This window comes from Pagrus major, chromosome 12 (assembly GCF_040436345.1).
Source record: "Pagrus major chromosome 12, Pma_NU_1.0".
Classification (NCBI taxonomy): domain Eukaryota; kingdom Metazoa; phylum Chordata; class Actinopteri; order Spariformes; family Sparidae; genus Pagrus; species Pagrus major.
In genome coordinates this window covers 26,055,475-26,076,159 of record NC_133226.1, presented here as the reverse complement: position 1 = coordinate 26,076,159, position 20,685 = coordinate 26,055,475, and the positions used below count along the sequence as shown (strand labels likewise).

Sequence of the window (20,685 nt, the reverse complement as noted above, 5' to 3'; positions counted from 1 at the left end):
TCACAGTACATGTTTATTACAGTACATGTATATCACAGTATATCATGTGTATCACAGTATATCACAGTATATCATGTATATCACAGTATATCACAGTATATCACAGTATATCACAGTACATGTTTATTACAGTACATGTATATCACAGTATATCATGTGTATCACAGTATATCACAGTATATCACAGTATATCACAGTACATGTTTATCTCAGTGTGTATATCACAGTATATCACAGTATGTATATCACAGTATATCACAGTATATCACAGTATGTATATCACAGTATATCACAGTATATCACAGTACATGTTTATCTCAGTGTGTCACTGGAGGAAGACGCTGAGGGTTTCTCAGCCAATCACATCGCTTCCGGAGGGCGGAACGAACTTGTTGATAATTCTTTCTGATGACGAGCCTCAGCGCGCATGCGCAGCCCGGGTGACGAAGATGGTGCTCATCAAGGAATAGTGAGTCTGAAGTGTTTTTTAAAAATGTCTTTTGGCACATTTACAGGGACATTTTCATCCATCCGAGAGCGTGTTACTGAAGAGTAGACATGTATGTACCGTCTAACGCTGTCGTTCGCTGGATTTCACAGTCACGGAGCCCGTAAAAAGGCAGCTTTGAGCGGGGTGGATCAGGACGTGGACAACCGGACACCACACCGGTCTTTTTTAGGCGTTGCTAGTGCATGCTAACGCTAGCTACTGAGTTGTAGCGGCAGAGGGGATAATTAGCTTCTTAATGAAAATGAGTTACATAAAAAGGCTGCGCTGGTTACACACAAATAATATGCACATTCGGTTAGTTAACGTGACTTTGATAGTTGAATTAACGACCACCGTTAGCGCAGTTAGCCGTTTAGCGGCGTGTTATGCCGCTAAAGTGCGGTTATGTTAAGCTTTGGTCCCCGTGAGTGACAGATTAAGGTTCCTTCTCCGACGGATTTACCATTAATGCTAGCTGGCTAAGTTAGCTGTAGCAGCCGGCTAGCTGCTAGCATGACAATTTTCTGACAACGGAGTTCATCTGTAAAGCACACATCTAACATTAGCTCACTGCTAAGTTGTAGCCGGTTTAACGGACGTAGCCTCGATGCTAACGCGGAGCTCGGCAGGAATAATCCTCCAACATTGGCCCACAGCAGTTGTACCCTTCAAGCTAGCTCGAGGTTGTGGAAGGACTCACTACTTTGCTTTTACTTTGTTGGCGCTAGCATTACATAGTTAGCCCTTTAACTGGGCGGCTAATACTAACTCAAGAGTAAAGCTGCCTCTTTAAAACAATCGCAATGCTGCCTATGTATTCATATATGTTGTGTTGGGACTTTGTCGTGGTCGTTTTTTTTTTTGTGTCCACACTTTTATTCATAGCAAAGCTCGCTTTCACTTGGTGGCTAACCTGTATCCGCTACAGATAACGGTACCTGTTGTAGCCACTCCCCTGCTCTCTGCTGTGTACACTCAGCAGTGGTGTTAACTTAAATCAGAGCAGGAACAATCTGCTCAACAGACTGTGTATAAACAACAGATAGATGTAGCAAGGTCTGTCAGTTCAATCTGAGATGTTATCATGTCTGCACACTTGTAGAAAATGTGTTTAAATCCTACTGTGACAGGAGTTGTGTGTTCCTGCAGCTGAGATATCTGCACATGGCCATGTAATAATGATAATGATACAATAATAACTTAATTTGTTTTGCATTTTTATTCAGACAGTTACAACGAGCTTCAAAATTGCATGCAAAACAGTAATACAACTGCAATGAAGGGCTGCTGATATTGGTAAAGAAAAGTGACATTGCAATGTGTGTTTTTTTTAATCATAATGAGGTGGTTGTGGTTTGCTGTGAATGCAGATTCTGCATGTCACTCAGACAACAGACTCCCGTGATGAAAGAAACCTCATAACAGACTAAATTATGTAATAATAGACAGGCATTTCCTGTAGATTAGTCATGGAAAATGAGAGAGCGCAGTGTTTGCTGTTTGTATAAAAAAAGATGACTTTGAAGGTAGAAATAAAACAAATAAATCACATAGAATAATAAATATAATCTGTATGATTGTGGCCACAACATATAAGATTATACAAGTCTGCTTAAAGCCAGTTTAAAAGGTGAATATTGAGCTGAGGTGATGTATATGTGCCCTTAACCTGCTCTCTAATCAGTATGTAACAATATATGAACCATCTTGCTCCCAATATAATCAATAAGCTAACGTTCCGATCAAATCATGTTCCAGTTGTAACCGTCACGACAGATACCATTTAATAAGAATCTACTTATAGCAGCCATCTTGCTTGAAAGGAACTCATCATATTCAGAAAATAATATTGTAGATGGAAAACATATTGATCAGTTTGCTAATCCAAAACAGCACTGACTGCGTAGGCCTATATCTCCAAGAGAAAGGTCCACTCACCATTAGCGTTGCCAATTGGTTTTCTTACTGCACACATTTAGATGTGAATAATCTAAGGCATCTGGGAGAGAGAGCTCTGTCAATACACCATGGTTATCTGTGTGCTTGTGTTGTTAGTGATGCCTCATTCTGATTTTGTCTGGCGTATCTATGAAGTGTGTGAGCCCTTACATCTTGACGGGAGTTTCCCCATCGATGAGAACACTCTGATATGAAAAGCTGTGCATTAAATACCAGCTTGGGAAAGTGAAAATAATTAGTTTTTGTTTACTGATTCAACTTCATTGTGTCATTTAGGGCCCCCAAACACACGGCCGACAGCCGGTGAACATCTGTGGCTGTAGTTTTTGCGATGTGTCCCACACTGTTGGCACCAGTCGGCCCTTGTTGGTGGCCTTTCGGCCAGTTGAGCAACTAGAACAAACCAGTTAGATTGCTGTTGGCTGTAGTCTTTTGCGCTGGTGTGTCTGGGCCCTTCAAACGTGATTACCTGTGTACTTAAGAAGATAAATATTGTAAGATATTTCTCTTTTGCATGGTGTGAGTCCAATATGTACACTATATGGCCAATATGGACATTGTAACCTGCTTAACCTACTTGTGAGTACTAAAAAATACACCACTTACATAATAATGTGCAGGAGAGTTCTTATCAGCATTGTGAAACTAAACTTTGGTTATGATTTACAGAGTAACGTTACATGTAGGTGCATTAAGTCTGCAGGTAATGGTGTGTTTCCAGTCAAATGATCTCTCTGCTGGTTTTTCGATTTGATTATAGGGTCGCAACCAACAATTATTTTTTATTATCAATAAGTCAGCAAATTGTGAGATTAATTTAATGGTTGGGGTTGCGTCGTGTCAGTTAAAGCAACGAGAACTTTTAATCCAGCAGCTCAGGATTCAAACTTTTAGAGAGACTGACTCACCTCTCTGTGTTCAAGCATCACAGTACCTGAGCTGCAGGTGTTTGTGGTGTCTGCAGAGGCACACGGTGGGCTCATAATGGATCTTGCATAACTAGAGGTCACCTCGACTACCAGACCACTTGAACTGGTCAGCCTTTGTCGAATTGTACAAATAGCTTTGTCCTGTATAATCCAACAAAGCTATTACCAGTGCAAACCTCGTCTGTGCTGCCGCCGCCCCTGCTCTGTATCATCAGTGAGTGTTTGTGAGTGTAAACACAGTTAATTTGAGCGTATAATGAATTCTAAGGATGCAGATTGCCAGCAATTTTCAGTAATGACCACATTATATTATGTGTGTTTTTCCCTCCATGAATGTTTAAACAATTGACATGGGCCAATTTTCCTCACACAGCAGCACGCTCAGTGCCTTAACAGTGAACAATCAATAACTGATGAATCATTAACACACCTGAAGCTGAAGAGAACCAGATCCTCTCTGATGTCATCTCAGGAGTCGAGCATTGAGACGTAATTCAGGCCAAATTTGTGGTTGTTTGGATTTCATGTAGAAGCAAAACACAAATGTTTTTCATCCTTCCCCCTCTTTCCAGTAAAATGAAACTGATGCGACAACAGTTCTGGAAAACACACGGTATTTGTTTCGATTTCACTGATTAATGTCTCATCTCAGTCTAATCGACGATATTGAGGGAAATTAACAGGTGTGAGGCTTCTAAGTGAAAACTGTGTGTGATTGATCAGCTCCAGTCTCATGCAGCGGACGCTTTTGTACATTTCACCAGAGCCGACATGCTAATTTCTCTTTGTTACCAAAGCCACTAACCAGGATGAGCCAAAACCACAAACACTGCGCTCTGCCTTTTGTTTTCCAGTCGTGCTTCATTGTTCCTCCAGTTACACGACTGTCGGTGCTAAAATCTGAACGCGTCTTTGAAAAATGTATTTATCGTGGAAGGTTTTATACACGTGGCCCTCAGACTCCCCAGATCTCAATCTGGTAGAGCATCGACGTGGTGCGCCTGATCCATGGAGACCCCACTCACAAACAACAGGACCCAAATCAGCCACAACAACAACATTATATTAATGTTGTGTGGTTGCTTTTAATTAGAGCCTGGTACTGGATTTTTAGGGGCTGGTGTTGATACCGATATTAGGGAGTACAAAAATGGTGACATCGAAACATTGGCCGATATTCCCAGTAGACAGATTATACACATAATCACGCTGAAAAAGATATGTACGTAATGGAGAGCGGATATTTAACAATTTAACAATAAACTTTAAATTAAAATATCTGAGAATACAGGAACATTGGCGTCACAATTTCCTAAAGCCCAAGATAACACGTCTTCAAAGGTTTTGTTTTGTCTGACAACCAGTCCAAAACTGAAAAGGTATTCAGTTTACAAGGACATAAAAATGCAGAAAATCCTAAAAAAAATTGAGAAGCTGGAAACTATGAATATCTTTTGTGTTTTTGCCAGAAAAAGAAATTCTCATTAACTGATTATAGTTGCCAGATTTGTTTTTCAGTAGATTTCAGTAGTTTCTTTCACCTCCATCAAAAAGTCTTTTATAGCCCTGTGCCCGTAAGATCCAGTATGTTGATGTTACATCGTTAATAGGGTATGACTAAATGGTTATATTGTGATAAGTGTTGTCTTTTCCTGGGTTTGAAGGCTGCATTACAGTAAAGTGATGCATGTATTGTGATACGGCCTTAACATTTCATGGTTTTATTTTAAGGCCATATCGTCAGTACGTGCCGTCATGATTTTTCAGTCTGCGTATTACCGTTAATTCTCTCGGCTATAAATACTCTGTATTATAATGGCTTTCAAGTTGTTTACATTGTAGACCCTTTCTGCCTGAACCGAGCGTGTCAGCTGCATATTTTCAGCCTGCACAGCGTGCGCCAACCCCCAGCAAGCTTTATCAATCAGTTCATGTTTAGGTTGAGGGTGGGGTGCTGAATCTGCCAATCTCAGCAGAGGATTTTTATGAAGTGTGAGAGGAGGAGGTGCCGCCTGACGGGGCCTGAAACTCCAGGGGAGAAAGTGCCTTTTACTGTGTGTCTGTTTAGTGGATCCCTTCGTGCCATAAATAAGCTGTGATGTCCATATATAGGCTGAGCATAATGACGCTCTGTTTAGAGATGCTGCTCTAGTTTGTAACTGAAGCATCACTACTGTAAAAGTTATTTGTTGTTGATACAAGCATGTTGTGTTGACACAATATACTGGATACATTTCACAGCTACCACCCAAAACTAAACATGAGAATGACTCTGCAGAAAAACATTTAATATCACACTTTTCTCAGGGCTGGATTCTTGCATCGGAAATGAAAATCTGTACTAATATTTTGTTTATCCTGATAAAATAATCTCATCATTTAGGAAACCATTTTGTTTTGCCTCCTTGTGCATTAATTCATATTTCATTTATGTCTTTGTTTTGCAGAAAATACACAGTCATTCTCGCTGTCTTACATAAACTGCGTTCCTTAATTACACGTAATTATCGCTGCTTTATAATCGGGTTACACCAACGACATGTGTTATCTCCAAATGACATTCGTTTGGGGACTAAAGCAGAGTTTCAACCTTCAGACTGGGAGACACATTTCCCTCTTTTAGCACAGGGCCACTTCATTCTTTACCCAAAGATGGTCAGAGTAAAGTTTACCCACAACTTAACGCTTTCCCATCTTTGTCAGGTCGCGGGACTATTTCTTTGAGTGTCAAAAGGAGACAATAACTTCTGCCCTGACTCAGCCATATACTGCTCAAAAACCTTTAACCCGTGCTTCACATTCAAACATCTCTTCCAAACAAATATGAGTAACGTGTTTGTTTCTCTCTCCACTTCCTGCCCCGCCTCTCCCTTGTTCCCCCTCTCTCAGCCGTGTAGTGTTGCCAGTCTCTGTGGAAGAGGTGAGTATCATTAATCTCCATTATGCTCTTTGATATTACACGAGATTATTTTTCATCAAATATTGTTTGAATCCAATACAACATGTATGACATTTACAGCGTATGAGTCATAGTTTCATGTGTATTTCCTCCTGTGCTCAGAAAGCCTCACATACTGAGACAAAATAGCCTTTGTTAGGGAGCTGTGGTGTTGGTGTGACAGGCTGGTGGTGGTGTTTGTAGAGAGAACTGGACCGGGCGCTGAGCTCGGCCTTTAAATCTCTTCGTCATCTTGCTCTTAATAGAAATCATATTTTTTGTGCCCAGTTTTTTGGGGGGACAATTGTTCTCCATCTACCCTTAAAACCAGACAAATTTTTATTGAGTGTGCCCAGAACTCATTGTGATATCCGTCGACATCATACATTGGCACCATTTCAGAGCCTTCTCTACTCAGAGGGGGGGGAAATGTTGTGGCTGGCAGTTAGGGCATTTAGTTTTAATGAGAAATAGCTGCTTTGTTTGTTCTTAAATAAAAGGTTTTTGGTGGAAAAAAACCCAACCAGAGATTGCTTTGTTAGTCAAAAGCAGTCAAGATTTCATATCCTATATGAAAACCTCTCCTCTGAGGCCTAATCAGGGTGCAAAGTTCATTTAAAGATTGTAAAGACTATCTGACCTGTAGACTGTGGGAAAACATGGTTATAGGCCTTGTGAAGTCAGCCATTGTTGAAGCCTTTAAATCACCATTTTAAGGATTTTAATGTGGTAATTTAACTTTTTCCTAGAGATTCGTTTATGCATTATTACATGTGAGAAAGAGGGCAGATCTGGGCTGAGTAGTTAATTTCCTGTGCAGCATCTAGAAATGTTTAGTGGTGTTGCATCCTTTAAGCACTTTGGCTTCAGGGACTTATAATCTCAGGATTTGTCCCAGCAGTTTAAGGCTGTATGTTCAGACTGTGTCTTCTTGTCTCTTTCCCATTCCTCCCAGTATCAAGTAGGGCAGCTGTTCTCTGTGGCTGAGGCCAGCAAGAATGAGACCGGAGGAGGCGAAGGCATCGAGGTGCTGAAGAATGAACCTTACGAGAAGGATGGCGAGAAGGGACAGTACACGCATAAAATATACCATCTAAAGAGGCAAGTCTTTGAAAGCAACTCTCACAAAGTTCCCAGAGAAAGTAAAGTGAGTTGAGTTACATGTTCATGGGGTGGACAAAATAATGGAAACGTATCACTTGCGCTTATCAAATAACAACAAAGATTTAAGTTAGCTTCGAGAGGCCGACAGCAAGGACTACAGTATGCAGTGGAGGGACATATTCATGGTGTTATCTTTTTATGAACATTAGGCTAACTCCTCTTGATATAGCTAAGGCTTAGCTAGCATTTTGCCAACATAAGCTAACTGCACACAGTCCCAGTAACATCTTTTACTCGTTTTCTTTATAACATAGACAAACCCAACACACAGAGCACAGAAGTTTAACGGGGAAGGGGCAAGTTAAACGATGTTCATCTGGATACAAAGCTTACTCAACTATTGTTGGAGCGCAGAGTGAAACTGTCTGGGATTTAGGAAGGGTCATTTAAAATTTTCGCTTTCACTTCAGCTCATAAACGTCTCTGCCCACCGCCATTTTAACGTGATTGCCCGACTGCACATGTGCAACTCTGAACAGAGATGGAAGAGAAGTGAGATGGCTCATTCTTTCATCAACTATCTCCTTGACCTGGCATTTTACTTGCCTTGGGCAATCTGTCAGTCCTTATTATTGAGCCTTGATATAGTTACCGCCGTAAGCTTTAAAGAAAAAGCATGTGCCATACAGTCTCCATCCCCTATCTCACACTGATCGGGATGGAGAGACAGGTAAACACCGGCAGCCTCAATATACCATATAAATATTGAGGTAACACCTTCGTGACAGCCATAAATACCAGTGTCACAAACTGGTGCTTAGAAATATTTATGATTTATAAATACACGCTTCACAAAGCAGGCATTTATGTCACTGCCATCACATTTCACCAACGCCCCAAACAACTAACCTAAGTAGGTAAAGCACATAAAACCCACAGCGCTGCTTTTGACCTTCATCTGGATGTGTTTGTTTGGATCGCAGGAAACTGTTAACATACCATCGCTGTTGCCAGCCATTAAATTTGATGGAGAAAATGTATTGGCAGCCATGTGAATGGAGACATTAGGTGCTTATGACTACTCTGCACGGTTGCTCAGCAGCCAAAGCAAGCAGCCATTTTACCGAGGCAGCTTTACCTTACAGAACAAACAGCGGTCCTGCATGAAGTTCTCCATATTTCAAGACGGATCATCTCCATAAACTCAGCCAATCAAATTCAACAGTAGTTCGACAAAGTCAGACACCTTTCACGGCTTCGCCAAACTGAGATGGCAACAAAAAGGGAAGTTGAAGGAGCAAAGTCGATTCTTTTCATCTCACAAAAGCACTTTTAATGACCAAACTACAAACAGAATTTGTGTGCAGCAGTACCAAGAGAACTGAAGACTCCTTGTCAGGTGTTTCCTCTTATTTTGTCCACCCTCTGTATATTGTGTGACTGGTTCTTTGATATTTCAGGAAAAAAGAGCTTCAGTTCCTTCGGCTCTGTAACACCAACAACAAAAGGGAACCATTCATTTCAGCTAGAGTCATAGAATTAAAAAAGGTTTCAATTTAGCTCTAAATTGTCATTTTTATCTCCTCCAGACCTTTGTATGTTTATTTCTCCACCATGGTCATGATTGTGTGACTTGTTTTTCTCTCACTGCAGTAAAGTCCCAGGGTTTGTGAAGATGATTGCACCAGAGGGAGCATTAGTTTTTCACGAAAAGGCCTGGAACGCCTACCCATACTGTCGCACAAGTGAGTTCACGCTGAAGATTAAATCAATTCATACTCGGTGTCTTTTGACCGCTGTGTGATGTGACAAGCATTCATGATCATGGTTGCATGTAATCATGGCCTCATTTAAATCTTTATGCGTGTTATTGCAGTTATGTATTTTTCTATATGCATCAAAGTGTTTGTTTTATCAAAGATGCTGATGCTCATTTTTTCTTTTCTCTCTCTTTTTCCCTCCTCCCTCTGCAGTTGTGACGGTGAGTTGTTTTTTTGAACTTTTAAAGTCTTCTCAGGTCCGATCACACCAGAAAGTTAAATGCTAGAAATTCACCTGCACGTCTTAGTGAAGTATTCCTTCGTGAAGGTCTCGTAGATGAACTGCTATGGCTGGCAAGTAAACCACTAACTCTGGAGCCAGCCGGGAACATGCTAGCACCAGTCACAATTCCTCAAATTCAGAATAACTTGTTTAAATTAAACTCACTGGAATATATTAAGAAAAGATGTTGTTCTTCAGTTGACTTTCTTAAAACATGTACAACAGCTGTTTGTGCGTGCGCCGTGGAAAACACACACTGAAATCACATTGATATTGGCTTAATAGATGCACATTGCATAATGTTTCAAATGCTGCTGAAGTAAAAATAAAGAAATGTTGTTATTTTTAAACATAAATCAAGTTATTACTATATCTAACATTGCTTTGGTATTACAGAAGGCTGCAGCCTCTGGCCGCTCACATAATAACCCGTCTCAGCTTCACACAATGAGTTTGAAAACACCAAATGACTTGCTTTAACAAATTAAATTTGTCTACACAATGAAGAACTGTATATCATTTCCATGAGGCTGTTCTTCTCAACAGATCACAGGCAGTGAACTTGGCTTTTGACAGTTCTCGCAGCTGTAGTGAAATTAGAGCTGCATGTTGATTAACGTGAGTGGATGATAATTAATACGACCAAATAATACACCCAAAGAGTTTTAACAATGCTTTTTGATTTTGCCTGAAGTTATACCTTACAAACAGTTGCAGTTGCCGTGATCTCCAGGTTAGAAAATGCCTCACTTCATACCCACAAAAGCTCTCTGCGCTTCTTTGTATTTTCTTTGTCCTGGACCGTTTTGTTCTCAGGATTGTAATTCAATGAAGAGTTATTGAAGAGAGGAAAAGACTCTTCAAAGATTTCTTACGGGACAGCAATAAACACAATTTCCTCATGGGACATATTTGTACCATCGAGTCCTGTTGTGTAACTTTGGAGCTGTGGAGCTGTGGAGCCGTCTGTATCCCCCCAGAGGAGGTTAAATTAAAGTCGGTGGTGCAGCACAGATAATAATTTACAATAGCTTCCTCTTTTTTTGGCCTCTCTGGCTCTCTGTTCCCTCAAAGATCAGCACCGTCAAGGTGACTTGCTCTTGGTTAATGGTGCAAGCGTGCACGTCAAAGTTCAACAAACTTGATGTGAAAGTTATTGCATTTTTAAATTCTGGTATGATTTGGCCTTCAACTGGATATATGCAGCAGACTTTCACTGATGTGTAACGCGTATATTCGTCACCACTATCCGTCTCTGGCCATTACCTGCAAGCTACCTGCTGTTGTAATGGTTAAAAATAGATGTGCAGCATCTCTAGTGTGTTTCTGTCTAAACGTCTGATTAGTTAATTGGATTAAGCTGTAGGGTTTAAGTACATCTCTCAGAATCCTCCATTCATGGTGTCCTCTTTGCTGTTTGTGCCGGCTGAGATCAGCTGTTACCATTCACTTCAGCAGTAGCAGCTGATTTATCAGTATTGATTAGGAGTTTGCAATTTGGCAGAGTCGTTCCCTTGTTAAAAATAAAGGCCACGTATTCATCATCCCCCTCGTTAAATCTGTGTGTTTTTCTCCTGCTTTTCAGAATGAGTACATGAAGGACGACTTTATGATAAAGATCGAGACGTGGCACAAACCTGACATGGGAACAATAGAAAATGTAAGTACAGGAAGAACTTTAATTTAATGTTTTGATCATGATTTATTAATTATTGACGGACAAAAAACAAATATAACGACAGCAGAAAAGGTTCTTCTTCTTGTACGAGAGATTGTGTTGATGAAACGCCAGATTATGTTGAAAATCAAGCATTTTTCAAGGAGTGTTCGACAGTTGAAGCACATTCCTAACCCTGGAAACACATTGGTTTTAAATTCTGCACTTTAACAAACTTTGTACAAACCCATGAACAGCTTTTAAAATAAACAAAGTGAAGTGAATTCTGTACGAAAGTAAATTAAAGCAGCAGAGGCAGAGATATCCTGACTCTTAGTCCATACCCCCAAATCACTGGATCCTACATTTCCCACAATGCAACGTAAAAGCATTTTCATCAGACCGTCCCTGCCCTGTCAAACTATACAGCTCCATCTTCTGCTGCCTCATGAGGTGAACAAGTTGATGCACATGCAAGAGAATAAGGGTCAAGTTAAAACACCTATGTGCTTGTTAGTTTGAATCTCATTTGTTTCAGACTCAACACAGATTTGAATAAGAAACAAAGAGTCCCTTGTTGTCTCTGTCCTGAGCTGAGGTTTACCTGCTTGTCTTCCTCTTTATCATCAGGTCCACGACCTCGACGAGCAGACATGGAGGTCTGTGGAGGTGGTTCCCATAGATATTGCAAGCAAAGACGAAGTGGCCCCTGGGGTGAGTTTGACTACGACCATACGACTGATCTTTACGGGCCTTTTCAAACCACTAAACAAAGATGCATTGTGTTGGTGCATCATCTGTGATAAGAATAAGCCTGATGAGCAGGTGTTGGTACTTGGCAGGATGTCTCCACCCTGAGGAAGAGTGTGGTCATACAGGTTGTATGTATGTATTGTACTTTATTTATCCACAGTCACCATCCATAAAGCCTCACGTAACAGATGAGATACCTCAGTTATATTACAAGCTTGAAGCCTGGAATTGAATATTTAAATGAGATTATAAAGTTATCAAAGAAGGACCTGTTGCACAGGAGGATCACAACATTTACTGTTCTCCTCTCTAACGTCATTATTATGACTTCCCCGAGCTACATACGTAGTCTGTCTTAGGTCTTCTAAGAAAAAAATGAAAAGAAACACACATAAGAGATGTACCAATTGCAATTATCTTGGCCAGTTCTGATTTTGACCTGCTGATCCTGATTTTCCTTCTAGGAACTATAAAATACAGCGTAAACAAACATTTGTAGGTTTATTATAAAACAGTGACTATTAAACAGGTCTAACTTTGACATTTTCTCCAGATTAAAGGACCTTCTCTTACTTAGTACCAGTAACATCAACTGAAAATGACTTGCAGTACTGTATGTCCCACTTAGCTAACATGCTATTTTATTGAGTGACCCGTTAGTGAACCGGTCGAAGCGAATTTTATTCCCCTCTGATAAGCATTTACGCAGTGCATGCTGGTATATCTGAGACTCTTACTGTGAAAGGTAAAAAATGAAAGGCATCCGTCTCAAACGTGCTGCAGCTAAAAGTCGGCTGGTTCAGACGCTGGAGCCTCCATGTTGTTATTTTGCATTTATAACCCTCGACTACACAATTTAATTTCCCAAAAGAAAGAAGGTGCAACCGATCACAACACGTCCGGTCTTCATGCCTTAAATCAGACGATTCTGGTGCCCGTTCGACCGGTGCGTCCCTAAAAAAAAAAAAAAGAAAAAAAACACATTTCAAGGGAAGTCCTGTCCAGAAACAGACTCTCATTGTGCTCTTCTACGAATCAATATGCCGATAACCTTGTTGTGAGGACACATACTATGTAAGCTTTGGTGGCTCAGTCAGATGACATCGTAACTGCACCACATCATTTAATACTACTCTTGATTACCTGTTGCTCGCAGTGACACAAGCGGTCCACAGAGCCTCCTTCGGGACTGTCGGTCTGGCATACGGAGAGCAGGGTCAGGCCGAGCGTCCCCGGATACTGTCTCTACTTTAAGTGTGTTTCACTTAACACACAGGGCGGAAACGCTGCAATAGGTCAAATCCCACACCTGTAGAGCTGATCTTTATAATAACCATGAATTTATATCGTATCTTATGTGTTCCTGGATGAGCCGATGATGCTTCTTCTGCACCCATAGAGTTAAAAAGACTGTAGACTTGTGCGTTGATCTGCTTTGAGGGGTTTGTGTTCGTCTGCTCGTCTCTCTCGCTTTGAGGAATAAATTCCTAAAAACGCAATCACAAATGGCAGTGACACTTAATAATTATTATAATTGAAACAGGAGGTTGTGCTTAACGCATAACAAAAGATAAACGCTAAAGGGTTTCGAAATGGGTGGCTTATAGATGTTAGTGGGGTTTTTTTGGGCCAGATTCACTTGTGGCAGAAGGCAAAATATTAGAGCAGACGCCGAAACGATTGCTGCAGATCGTGAGCCGGCCCTGAAACTCTGTGCTATACTCTGTCTAAACAGCCAAACTGTTGAACTTGAAGAAAAGATACCTGCAGCTTGTGAGACAAGCTGATAGACAAGTAAAGGTTAAAGAAAATTGACGTGAATGGGTGAATGACTCTTGCAGAAAGTGTTCCTTCAGCTCTCAGTGAATCTGAATCTGTGGCTGTCACGCTGTCCTAGCAGCTGGCTCATTATTCACGTCCATGGACCAGCTCTAGGCTGTGCATTATATATTCATTCATCTTTATGTGACACTATAATCTGTGTCTTCATCTTTAAAAAGACACATTTTCTAATTCAGATTTGTCCAATTTTGTGAAAATAGCATGAAAATGCAGGTGGACTGCATTTAATAAGCTGCAGGGAAAAAGCCCTGTGATGTGGTTATCAGTTCTTTGGCAGCATTTTGATTTGATGTCAAACCCTGAAAAATTAAACTTTCAGCTGTCTTTTTAAAACCTCTTAACAGTCCACCGTGGGCACCTGACAGTCAGTAATACCTAAACCATCGCGTTGGCCGAGGTTTAACATCTTACAGGAGGCATTAAGCCACTTTCATCCAGGTGGGTCACAGTTGTCCCAGCGCTTCCTCTTCCAGCTCCTCTACTATAATGCCTTAAGTGGATCAGTGTTGAGGCCAAGGCTTAATCTGAATGTCCATCTGCTCCAGGTACTCTCCACCCTTTCCCTACAGAATGGATTAAAACAGCACGGTGTGCCGTGAGCTTGGGGGTTGGGATTTGGGGGGGGGGGATGCAGTAAAAATACAATCTTGGCAGTTACCCAGTACAAGAATCTGACTAAACAGCTTTACTATGAGTGAGTCAGCACGGACTTGAAGATGACTCCGTCTTCACTCGACTCTCGTGACAGGAACAAATAAGATGACATCCCACTCTTGTAACGCGGCTCCAGTTGGTTTCTTGCATAATCTTAACGCTCTGTTGTCCTTTGTTCTTCTTTAGGACTACAAGGAAGAAGAAGATCCTGCTCTTTTCCACTCCGCCAAGACAGGCAGAGGACCTCTAAGCCCTGACTGGAAGGTACCTGACATCATTACAGGAGCAGAGAAGCACTGATTGTTAAACATGATGATGTTCACTGTCTTTCCCCTTTTTTCTCCCGTTTCACAGAACGAGCTGTCGACAGATTGTCCTCACATGTGTGCATACAAACTGGTCACTGTCAAGTTCAGATGGTGGGGACTGCAAACCAAAGTGGAAGGTTTCATCCAGAGGGTAATTCATCATATAAGATAAGATACAAAGTGCTTTATCAATCCCCCCGAGGAGAAACACAACACAGCACCATCCTCAGTATGATCACAGTCCCAATCATCGACATAATAAACGGTGACAGTCAGCGACAATGTTCATAAAAAACGTACAAAGGACTTCCTGAATCTCCGAGGAACCCCTCAGCATAACAAACCTGAACCTGTCACTGAAAGAGGAGAGCATTGTTCAGTGGATGATGCTCATTTTGCTCGACTCTCATGAGCTTCCTACACATTCTGTGCTGTTAAGATCACTTCAGGCGAGTCGGGGGGGTCACGCCAAAAATATCATTAAACACTTAGAGGAGTCAGGTGAGAGTTGGTATCGTTAATTATGTCAGTGAAGCACATTGAATCATTTTCATTCACTCCTAGAGGCTCTCAGGGCGCCAATTAAGTGTTGTTTCTGTATCGGACAGCAGAGGGAGACATTTCAGTGTCTTATATTTAGGGGGGAGAGAAAATGTAACTGAGCGAAGCAGATGGAAGAGATGAGAAACAACAGTAGGTGAGATTAAAGATTAAGTGAGATTAGGACATACGCATATGGACCCATTCCAAGAAGTTCAAGCATTCACTGATGCAACAATTCAGTTTGTTACAAAGTTTGGTCTCTTCAATCTTTCCCCAAAAAACCCTCTTCATGAACAAATCAGCTAATTCCCCTGAGTTTTTGTTCTACTGGTGTGTATTTAATCGTAATTGTGTAATTTAAAGGCAGCTAACAACTCTTTCTTTCTTTCCTTTACAGCAAGAAAAGCGTATTTTCACCAACTTCCACCGCCAGCTGTTCTGCTGGATTGACAGATGGGTGGGTTTGACCATGGAGGACATCAGGCGGATGGAGGAGGAGACCCAAAAAGAGCTTGAGGAGGTAATGAAGTCTCCTCTCAGATGTACAACACTGGAGTACAGCGTGTTTCATGTGGTGTGGATTGAATGTTTACAGGTGTTGTGAAAGCTGAGGAGCTCACACATTAAATCAAGTTTTCTGTTAAGTTCTGATAAGTTCTGCTCTGACCAGCCTGCTGGAGACGACACATCATACTTGTGTCTACTCGATCTAACGCTTGTTTACTCCTGAATCTCACATCAGATGCGTCAGAAGGGAGATGTGCGAGGGACCTCTGCGACAGAAGAGTAGAGGCCCGTCGCTGTAGGTCAAACTCTAGAGGCAGGCTGAGTAAGTCTCAACACAGGAGGAGGAGGAGGAGGAGGTGGTGGTGGCGCTGCATGGATTGTCCTCCACCCTTTTTCTTAATACTGCTGTCTGGCTGCCGTCTAACTCACCCTTTTGTTTTCAGATCTTTTTGTGCTTGACATCTTTTCACCACAGTGTCTTCTCTCTGTTGTAATCCTCTTGTTTTTCATTTCATGGGCTCCGTTCTACACATGTGGCTTAACATCACGTTAGGAAGCTAAAAATGATCCTGTGTTCTCTCAGCAGGATAATCTGGCAGTTAGACAACTGATTTGTTCAGCTTAGATTTAGTTATCTTGAGTTATAATGCACTTTTATTGTACAATTATAAGGCAACTTAAATCATGATCAGCACATGTAGTATTGGCTGAACTCAGGAAGCATCTTTGACATATAACAACTGTGAAACTATAATTCATGAAATTTCTGCATCACAATGTCTTGAAGCGACGAGAAAATTGAGAATTCAGACTATCCGAGTCGTAAACGAACTGATCAAGTTAACTCTGTTGACCACAAATGAAGAACGGGGCCGTTGTCTGTTGTATTTGACTCATTTTCCTTCGACTCACCTTCGTCTCTTCTCACATTTTAACGTTCTCTTGCAGCTCGCTCACTCGTCTTCACTGTGCTTTCAGTTCGTTTTCCTCCTGATGTTTTTGCAATCGTGGGAATAAAGATAAAATTTTTGCCTTGCTGAAGTGTTTCCCTTTTGATTTTGTTCTGCATGTGCATGGCTTATTGGCATTAACGGATTTAAAGGTTAAGTTCAACCAAAAATACAAAATTCTGTCATTATCTTCACACCTTCGTGCTGATGGAAAGTCAGGTGAAGTTTTGTCGTCCACAAAACATTTCTGGAGCTTCACAGCTTAACAGAGTTGCAGCGTTCTGCTAAACAACTGAAGAAGCTGGAGACTTGATAAAACAACCCAAAAGAAAATGTCTCCATACGTCTCGTCTGGTGTCATCCAAGTCTCCAGAAGCCCCCAGATCCTAAATTTATAAGAAGAGACGTCATTTAAAGCCTTTTTTTAGTGTCACGAGCACAACCTTGTGTCGAGGATGTGACTGAAACCTTTTCAAATCAGTTTGGGATGTCAGGGCTTCTGGAGACGAACTGTATGGAGCCATTTTATGTTTTGTTTTTAAGTCTCCAGCTGCTTCAGTTGTTTAGGAGAGATGGGTCAACCTCCAGAAAAGTTTTGTGGACTACAAAACACCCAATTCACCCAATTTCTGTGCGTAGATAATGACAGAATTTAAATTTTTGGGTGAATGTATCCTTCAATCATCGTCGTAGTCTTTATGACCGAACTGAACACTGAAACTCGTTTCTCCTCTCTCGTTTCTCAGCTGCGTAGTAAAGGTCCGATTCGAGGCACCAGTGCTGCTCATGAGCAATGAGGCAAATCAACCAAACCCTGTCATGATGATGTCATCAGAGACACGTCCACCACGATGAGGAAGTGGCCCTGACGTCGCCTCTCTTCTCTTCCTGTCTCACATGATTCATTGGGGGGTTTGACAAGTTTGGTTAACAGTACTGTACAGATCCTACCCCAATCACAAGCCTCCTGTTCACTCAGAAAACAAAACAAAAAAAAACATGGTTTTGCATACATTATAAAAAGAAAAAAAAAACTCTTTGCACAGAACGTAACTTGCCTGACATGTAATTGTTAGTTGATTATTACAATGGGCTTTGTTTTTATTCAGGTGTGTAAACCGTGACTCAGAAAGTCAAGCCTTTTAAATTAATTAGAATGTTTTTAGTAAACAGGTTCCCACAGAAATTGGTATAAGATGGCGAGCAGGTATTGGACCATTTATCTCCCGACCTTCCCCCTTGTATTATAACTGTCTGTCTCTACTTTAATCCTTGTCTCTCCCCTCAATATTGTCTATATTCTTGTCCTGATGAATTTAGTCTGGATCTCCTCCCCCCTTGTCTCACTGTCCCCTCTGTCTGGCAGTTGTTTAGGAAAACTGATGTTTTTATTTTTATTTCTCTTATCGTTTTTAATTTTGAGGCTACTCCACGCCTGTTTGTGGTTCAAAAGCAAAAATTTTAATGCTCCTGCATGACCGATAAATCTCCGCTACTGTTCCCCGACCACAAACGTCCCACATGTCGACGTGCACAGCCGGCCTCCTCCTCCTCCTCCTCCTCCTCCTCCTCCTCCCCCCGCCGTCACAAGTGCATGTGGACAACAGCAACTCCTCACTAAACTGTCGTTGCATGTGTATAGTCGCTGCAATGCAGCTTCGCTCAAGTGGATTGTTTGTGTTGATTTAGCGAAGAGGGTCGGCGCCCTCTAGGAGAGTCTGTACAATACACCCGTGTGTTAGTGTGTGCATTCGTGTGCTTGTTTGTGTTATCAACTGCCTTCGCTCTTAAAGGACCGTCACTCTCGGGACTGAGATGGAGAACGTTCAGCTTAACATCGTCACGGCTTGTGAGTGGTGCTCTGGCTCCACCAGCGGCCTGTTGAACTCGCCTCATGCTGTCGCTGCATGTCCTTTCTCCTCCGCTCTACAGCTTTAACTGGAGGAAAACCTCCACAGAAGCTTTTCTCCTTTTTCTTTTCTAAAACTCAAAACAAGTGAGGATGAGAGTCTGTGCGTTGCTGCGTGCATGAACATGAATCGAGGTAGTTTTTTGTTTTTTATATCTTTCTCTTAACTACCGCTTCCTCTCAGCTGACAGAGCAAATGGGTCCAGGCAGATGTTTGTTGCAGTTGTGGATTGAGCAGCCGTCTGAGTGTATAGTTTTTATTTTCTATTCTCACCATGTATAGTGATTTTTCAAAAAGCTTTTCATCTACCTGAACCACAGGAAAGTACGAGTTGATGAGTCTGAACTTTTTCTTGACATTCGACCTTCGCAGTTCAGATCGGTGTGGGATGATCTAGTCGGTGGCATCTTCACCCTGCATCACTTTCTTTTCTTTCGGCTGCATCGTCTCCGGGTCGCGGCCGTTTTATCACAGCGAGCATCTTTGTTTTGAGCGTAATGCAGATCAGATCCCGTCGGGCTCTAGGTAAAATATTTTGTGACGTTTTATATGATGATGACGTAGCTTAGCGCAGTTATTACAGCTATGATTAAGACGTTGTTTTATCGGATCAGGCGTGAGCGTGTAGGTTTTGTCGTAACCTATCTGTGCGTGGTTTATTGTTGGACAGGTTTTAAAGAGAGTTATAAGTGTACTTTATAATAGACCCATTATAGAAATGGACAAACTGTACATACAAACACTGACTTGAATGGAAATATTCACAAGCTACTCAGCATCGTCAGGTCTTATCATTCAATACTGTACTGCTCGAGGTGACTTTTAACGTAAGTTACGCCGTTGTCGGAGCAGCTGATGTCAGCTCTGTGGACAGTGTGTGTTGTGTGTGAAGTGGAGCAGGCTGTCCACGCGTTGTTGCTCATACTGTACCTCATCCATGCTTATGAATGTACAGCTAGGAGACAGACGTGTCAAACTATGCAGGACGTTTCTGAGCTGCAGACGTGTTTCACACCTGTACAAGCATGACATGGAGCCATTATATCACCCATACACGAGGAGAGATTTAACTTTAAAAAAAACAACAACTCCAGATTTGGATCTGCATGCTCAACACTTCTCTTATTCTTTTACCTTTTTTCTTTTCCTCTCGGTTTATTCTTCTCCGTTTGATCAGGACATCAGTGCTCATCAGACAAGAAAGGGAAATCCTTTTAAAAAAGAGGCGGCTTCCCCCTCAAAGTCAAACTGGATTCAGCTCGACCTCACGTCGCCGCTGAGGAGTGAAAAGCCTGAGCGAGTTTGACGATGACGGCGAGTCGCCCCGCTACACTAGAACGGGCTGAGTGGTGTGCAGTTGTGCAGCATCACCAGCGATGCCAGCCAGGGTTCGACTGTGAGGGGAGGGATCGGCGCTGAGGGAACAGATGGAGTCCAAAATACTGTTGTTTTTTTTTTTTCTTTTTCTTTATTGTAATCATGAATAAGCACTTGCAAAATCTACTGGGTTTTTTTTTTTTTCTTTGATGTTTTTCTTTCTTTTATTTGTTTTTTTTGAAAGACAAAGATTCACAGTGTATTCAATTTTCTGATTTTCTGATAAGGCAAAATTCAGGGGAATTAGTAGTGAATGTAAAACAATTAGTTCCTTTTTTTGTTTCTTTTTCGCGGCTCTCGGGCTGCGACAGAAGGTCTAGACAATGGAACATAACAGAATATCTAATAAATTTGAACAAATAAGAGAATCGACGCGCTGTTTCCTGTTTGTGTCTGTTATTTCATGTTGAAATGTGCTTTTTTATCGCTTCTCCACACTCAGATATTTCTTCTGAAACATGAAAATCTTTACCAGATTACTTTACTCGAACCACACATGAATATTGTTCCTGATTAGATATTTAAATTTTGATTTATTTCCACACACGGCCAAAATACAACAGAAGGACATAAAGACATAACTTTTGTTTTATCTGACAACAGTAACAAAATAAATATTAGCATACGCAGCTGGTTTGAATATTATTCTACCAGATACTTTTCTCTTTAACTCGTTAAACTCTCAAACTTTGTCTTTCAAAGGCTGCAAACATGGAATAAA

The 20,685-nt window shown here is 41.3% G+C and overlaps 1 protein-coding gene across 1 annotated transcript; it reads left to right on the top strand.

The window, feature by feature from the left end:
- Positions 1-429: 429 nt before the first annotated feature.
- pitpnb (phosphatidylinositol transfer protein, beta) lies at positions 430-20,336 on the top strand. The gene is made up of 12 exons (XM_073477848.1): positions 430-469; positions 6,268-6,298; positions 7,272-7,417; positions 9,074-9,165; positions 9,394-9,401; positions 11,049-11,123; positions 11,751-11,834; positions 14,556-14,633; positions 14,724-14,828; positions 15,618-15,740; positions 15,963-16,049; positions 17,424-20,336. Exons 1-11 carry the CDS (start codon positions 450-452, stop codon positions 16,008-16,010), a joined length of 810 nt encoding a protein of 269 aa, XP_073333949.1. The 5' UTR covers positions 430-449; the 3' UTR covers positions 16,011-16,049; positions 17,424-20,336.
- Positions 20,337-20,685: the final 349 nt, after the last annotated feature.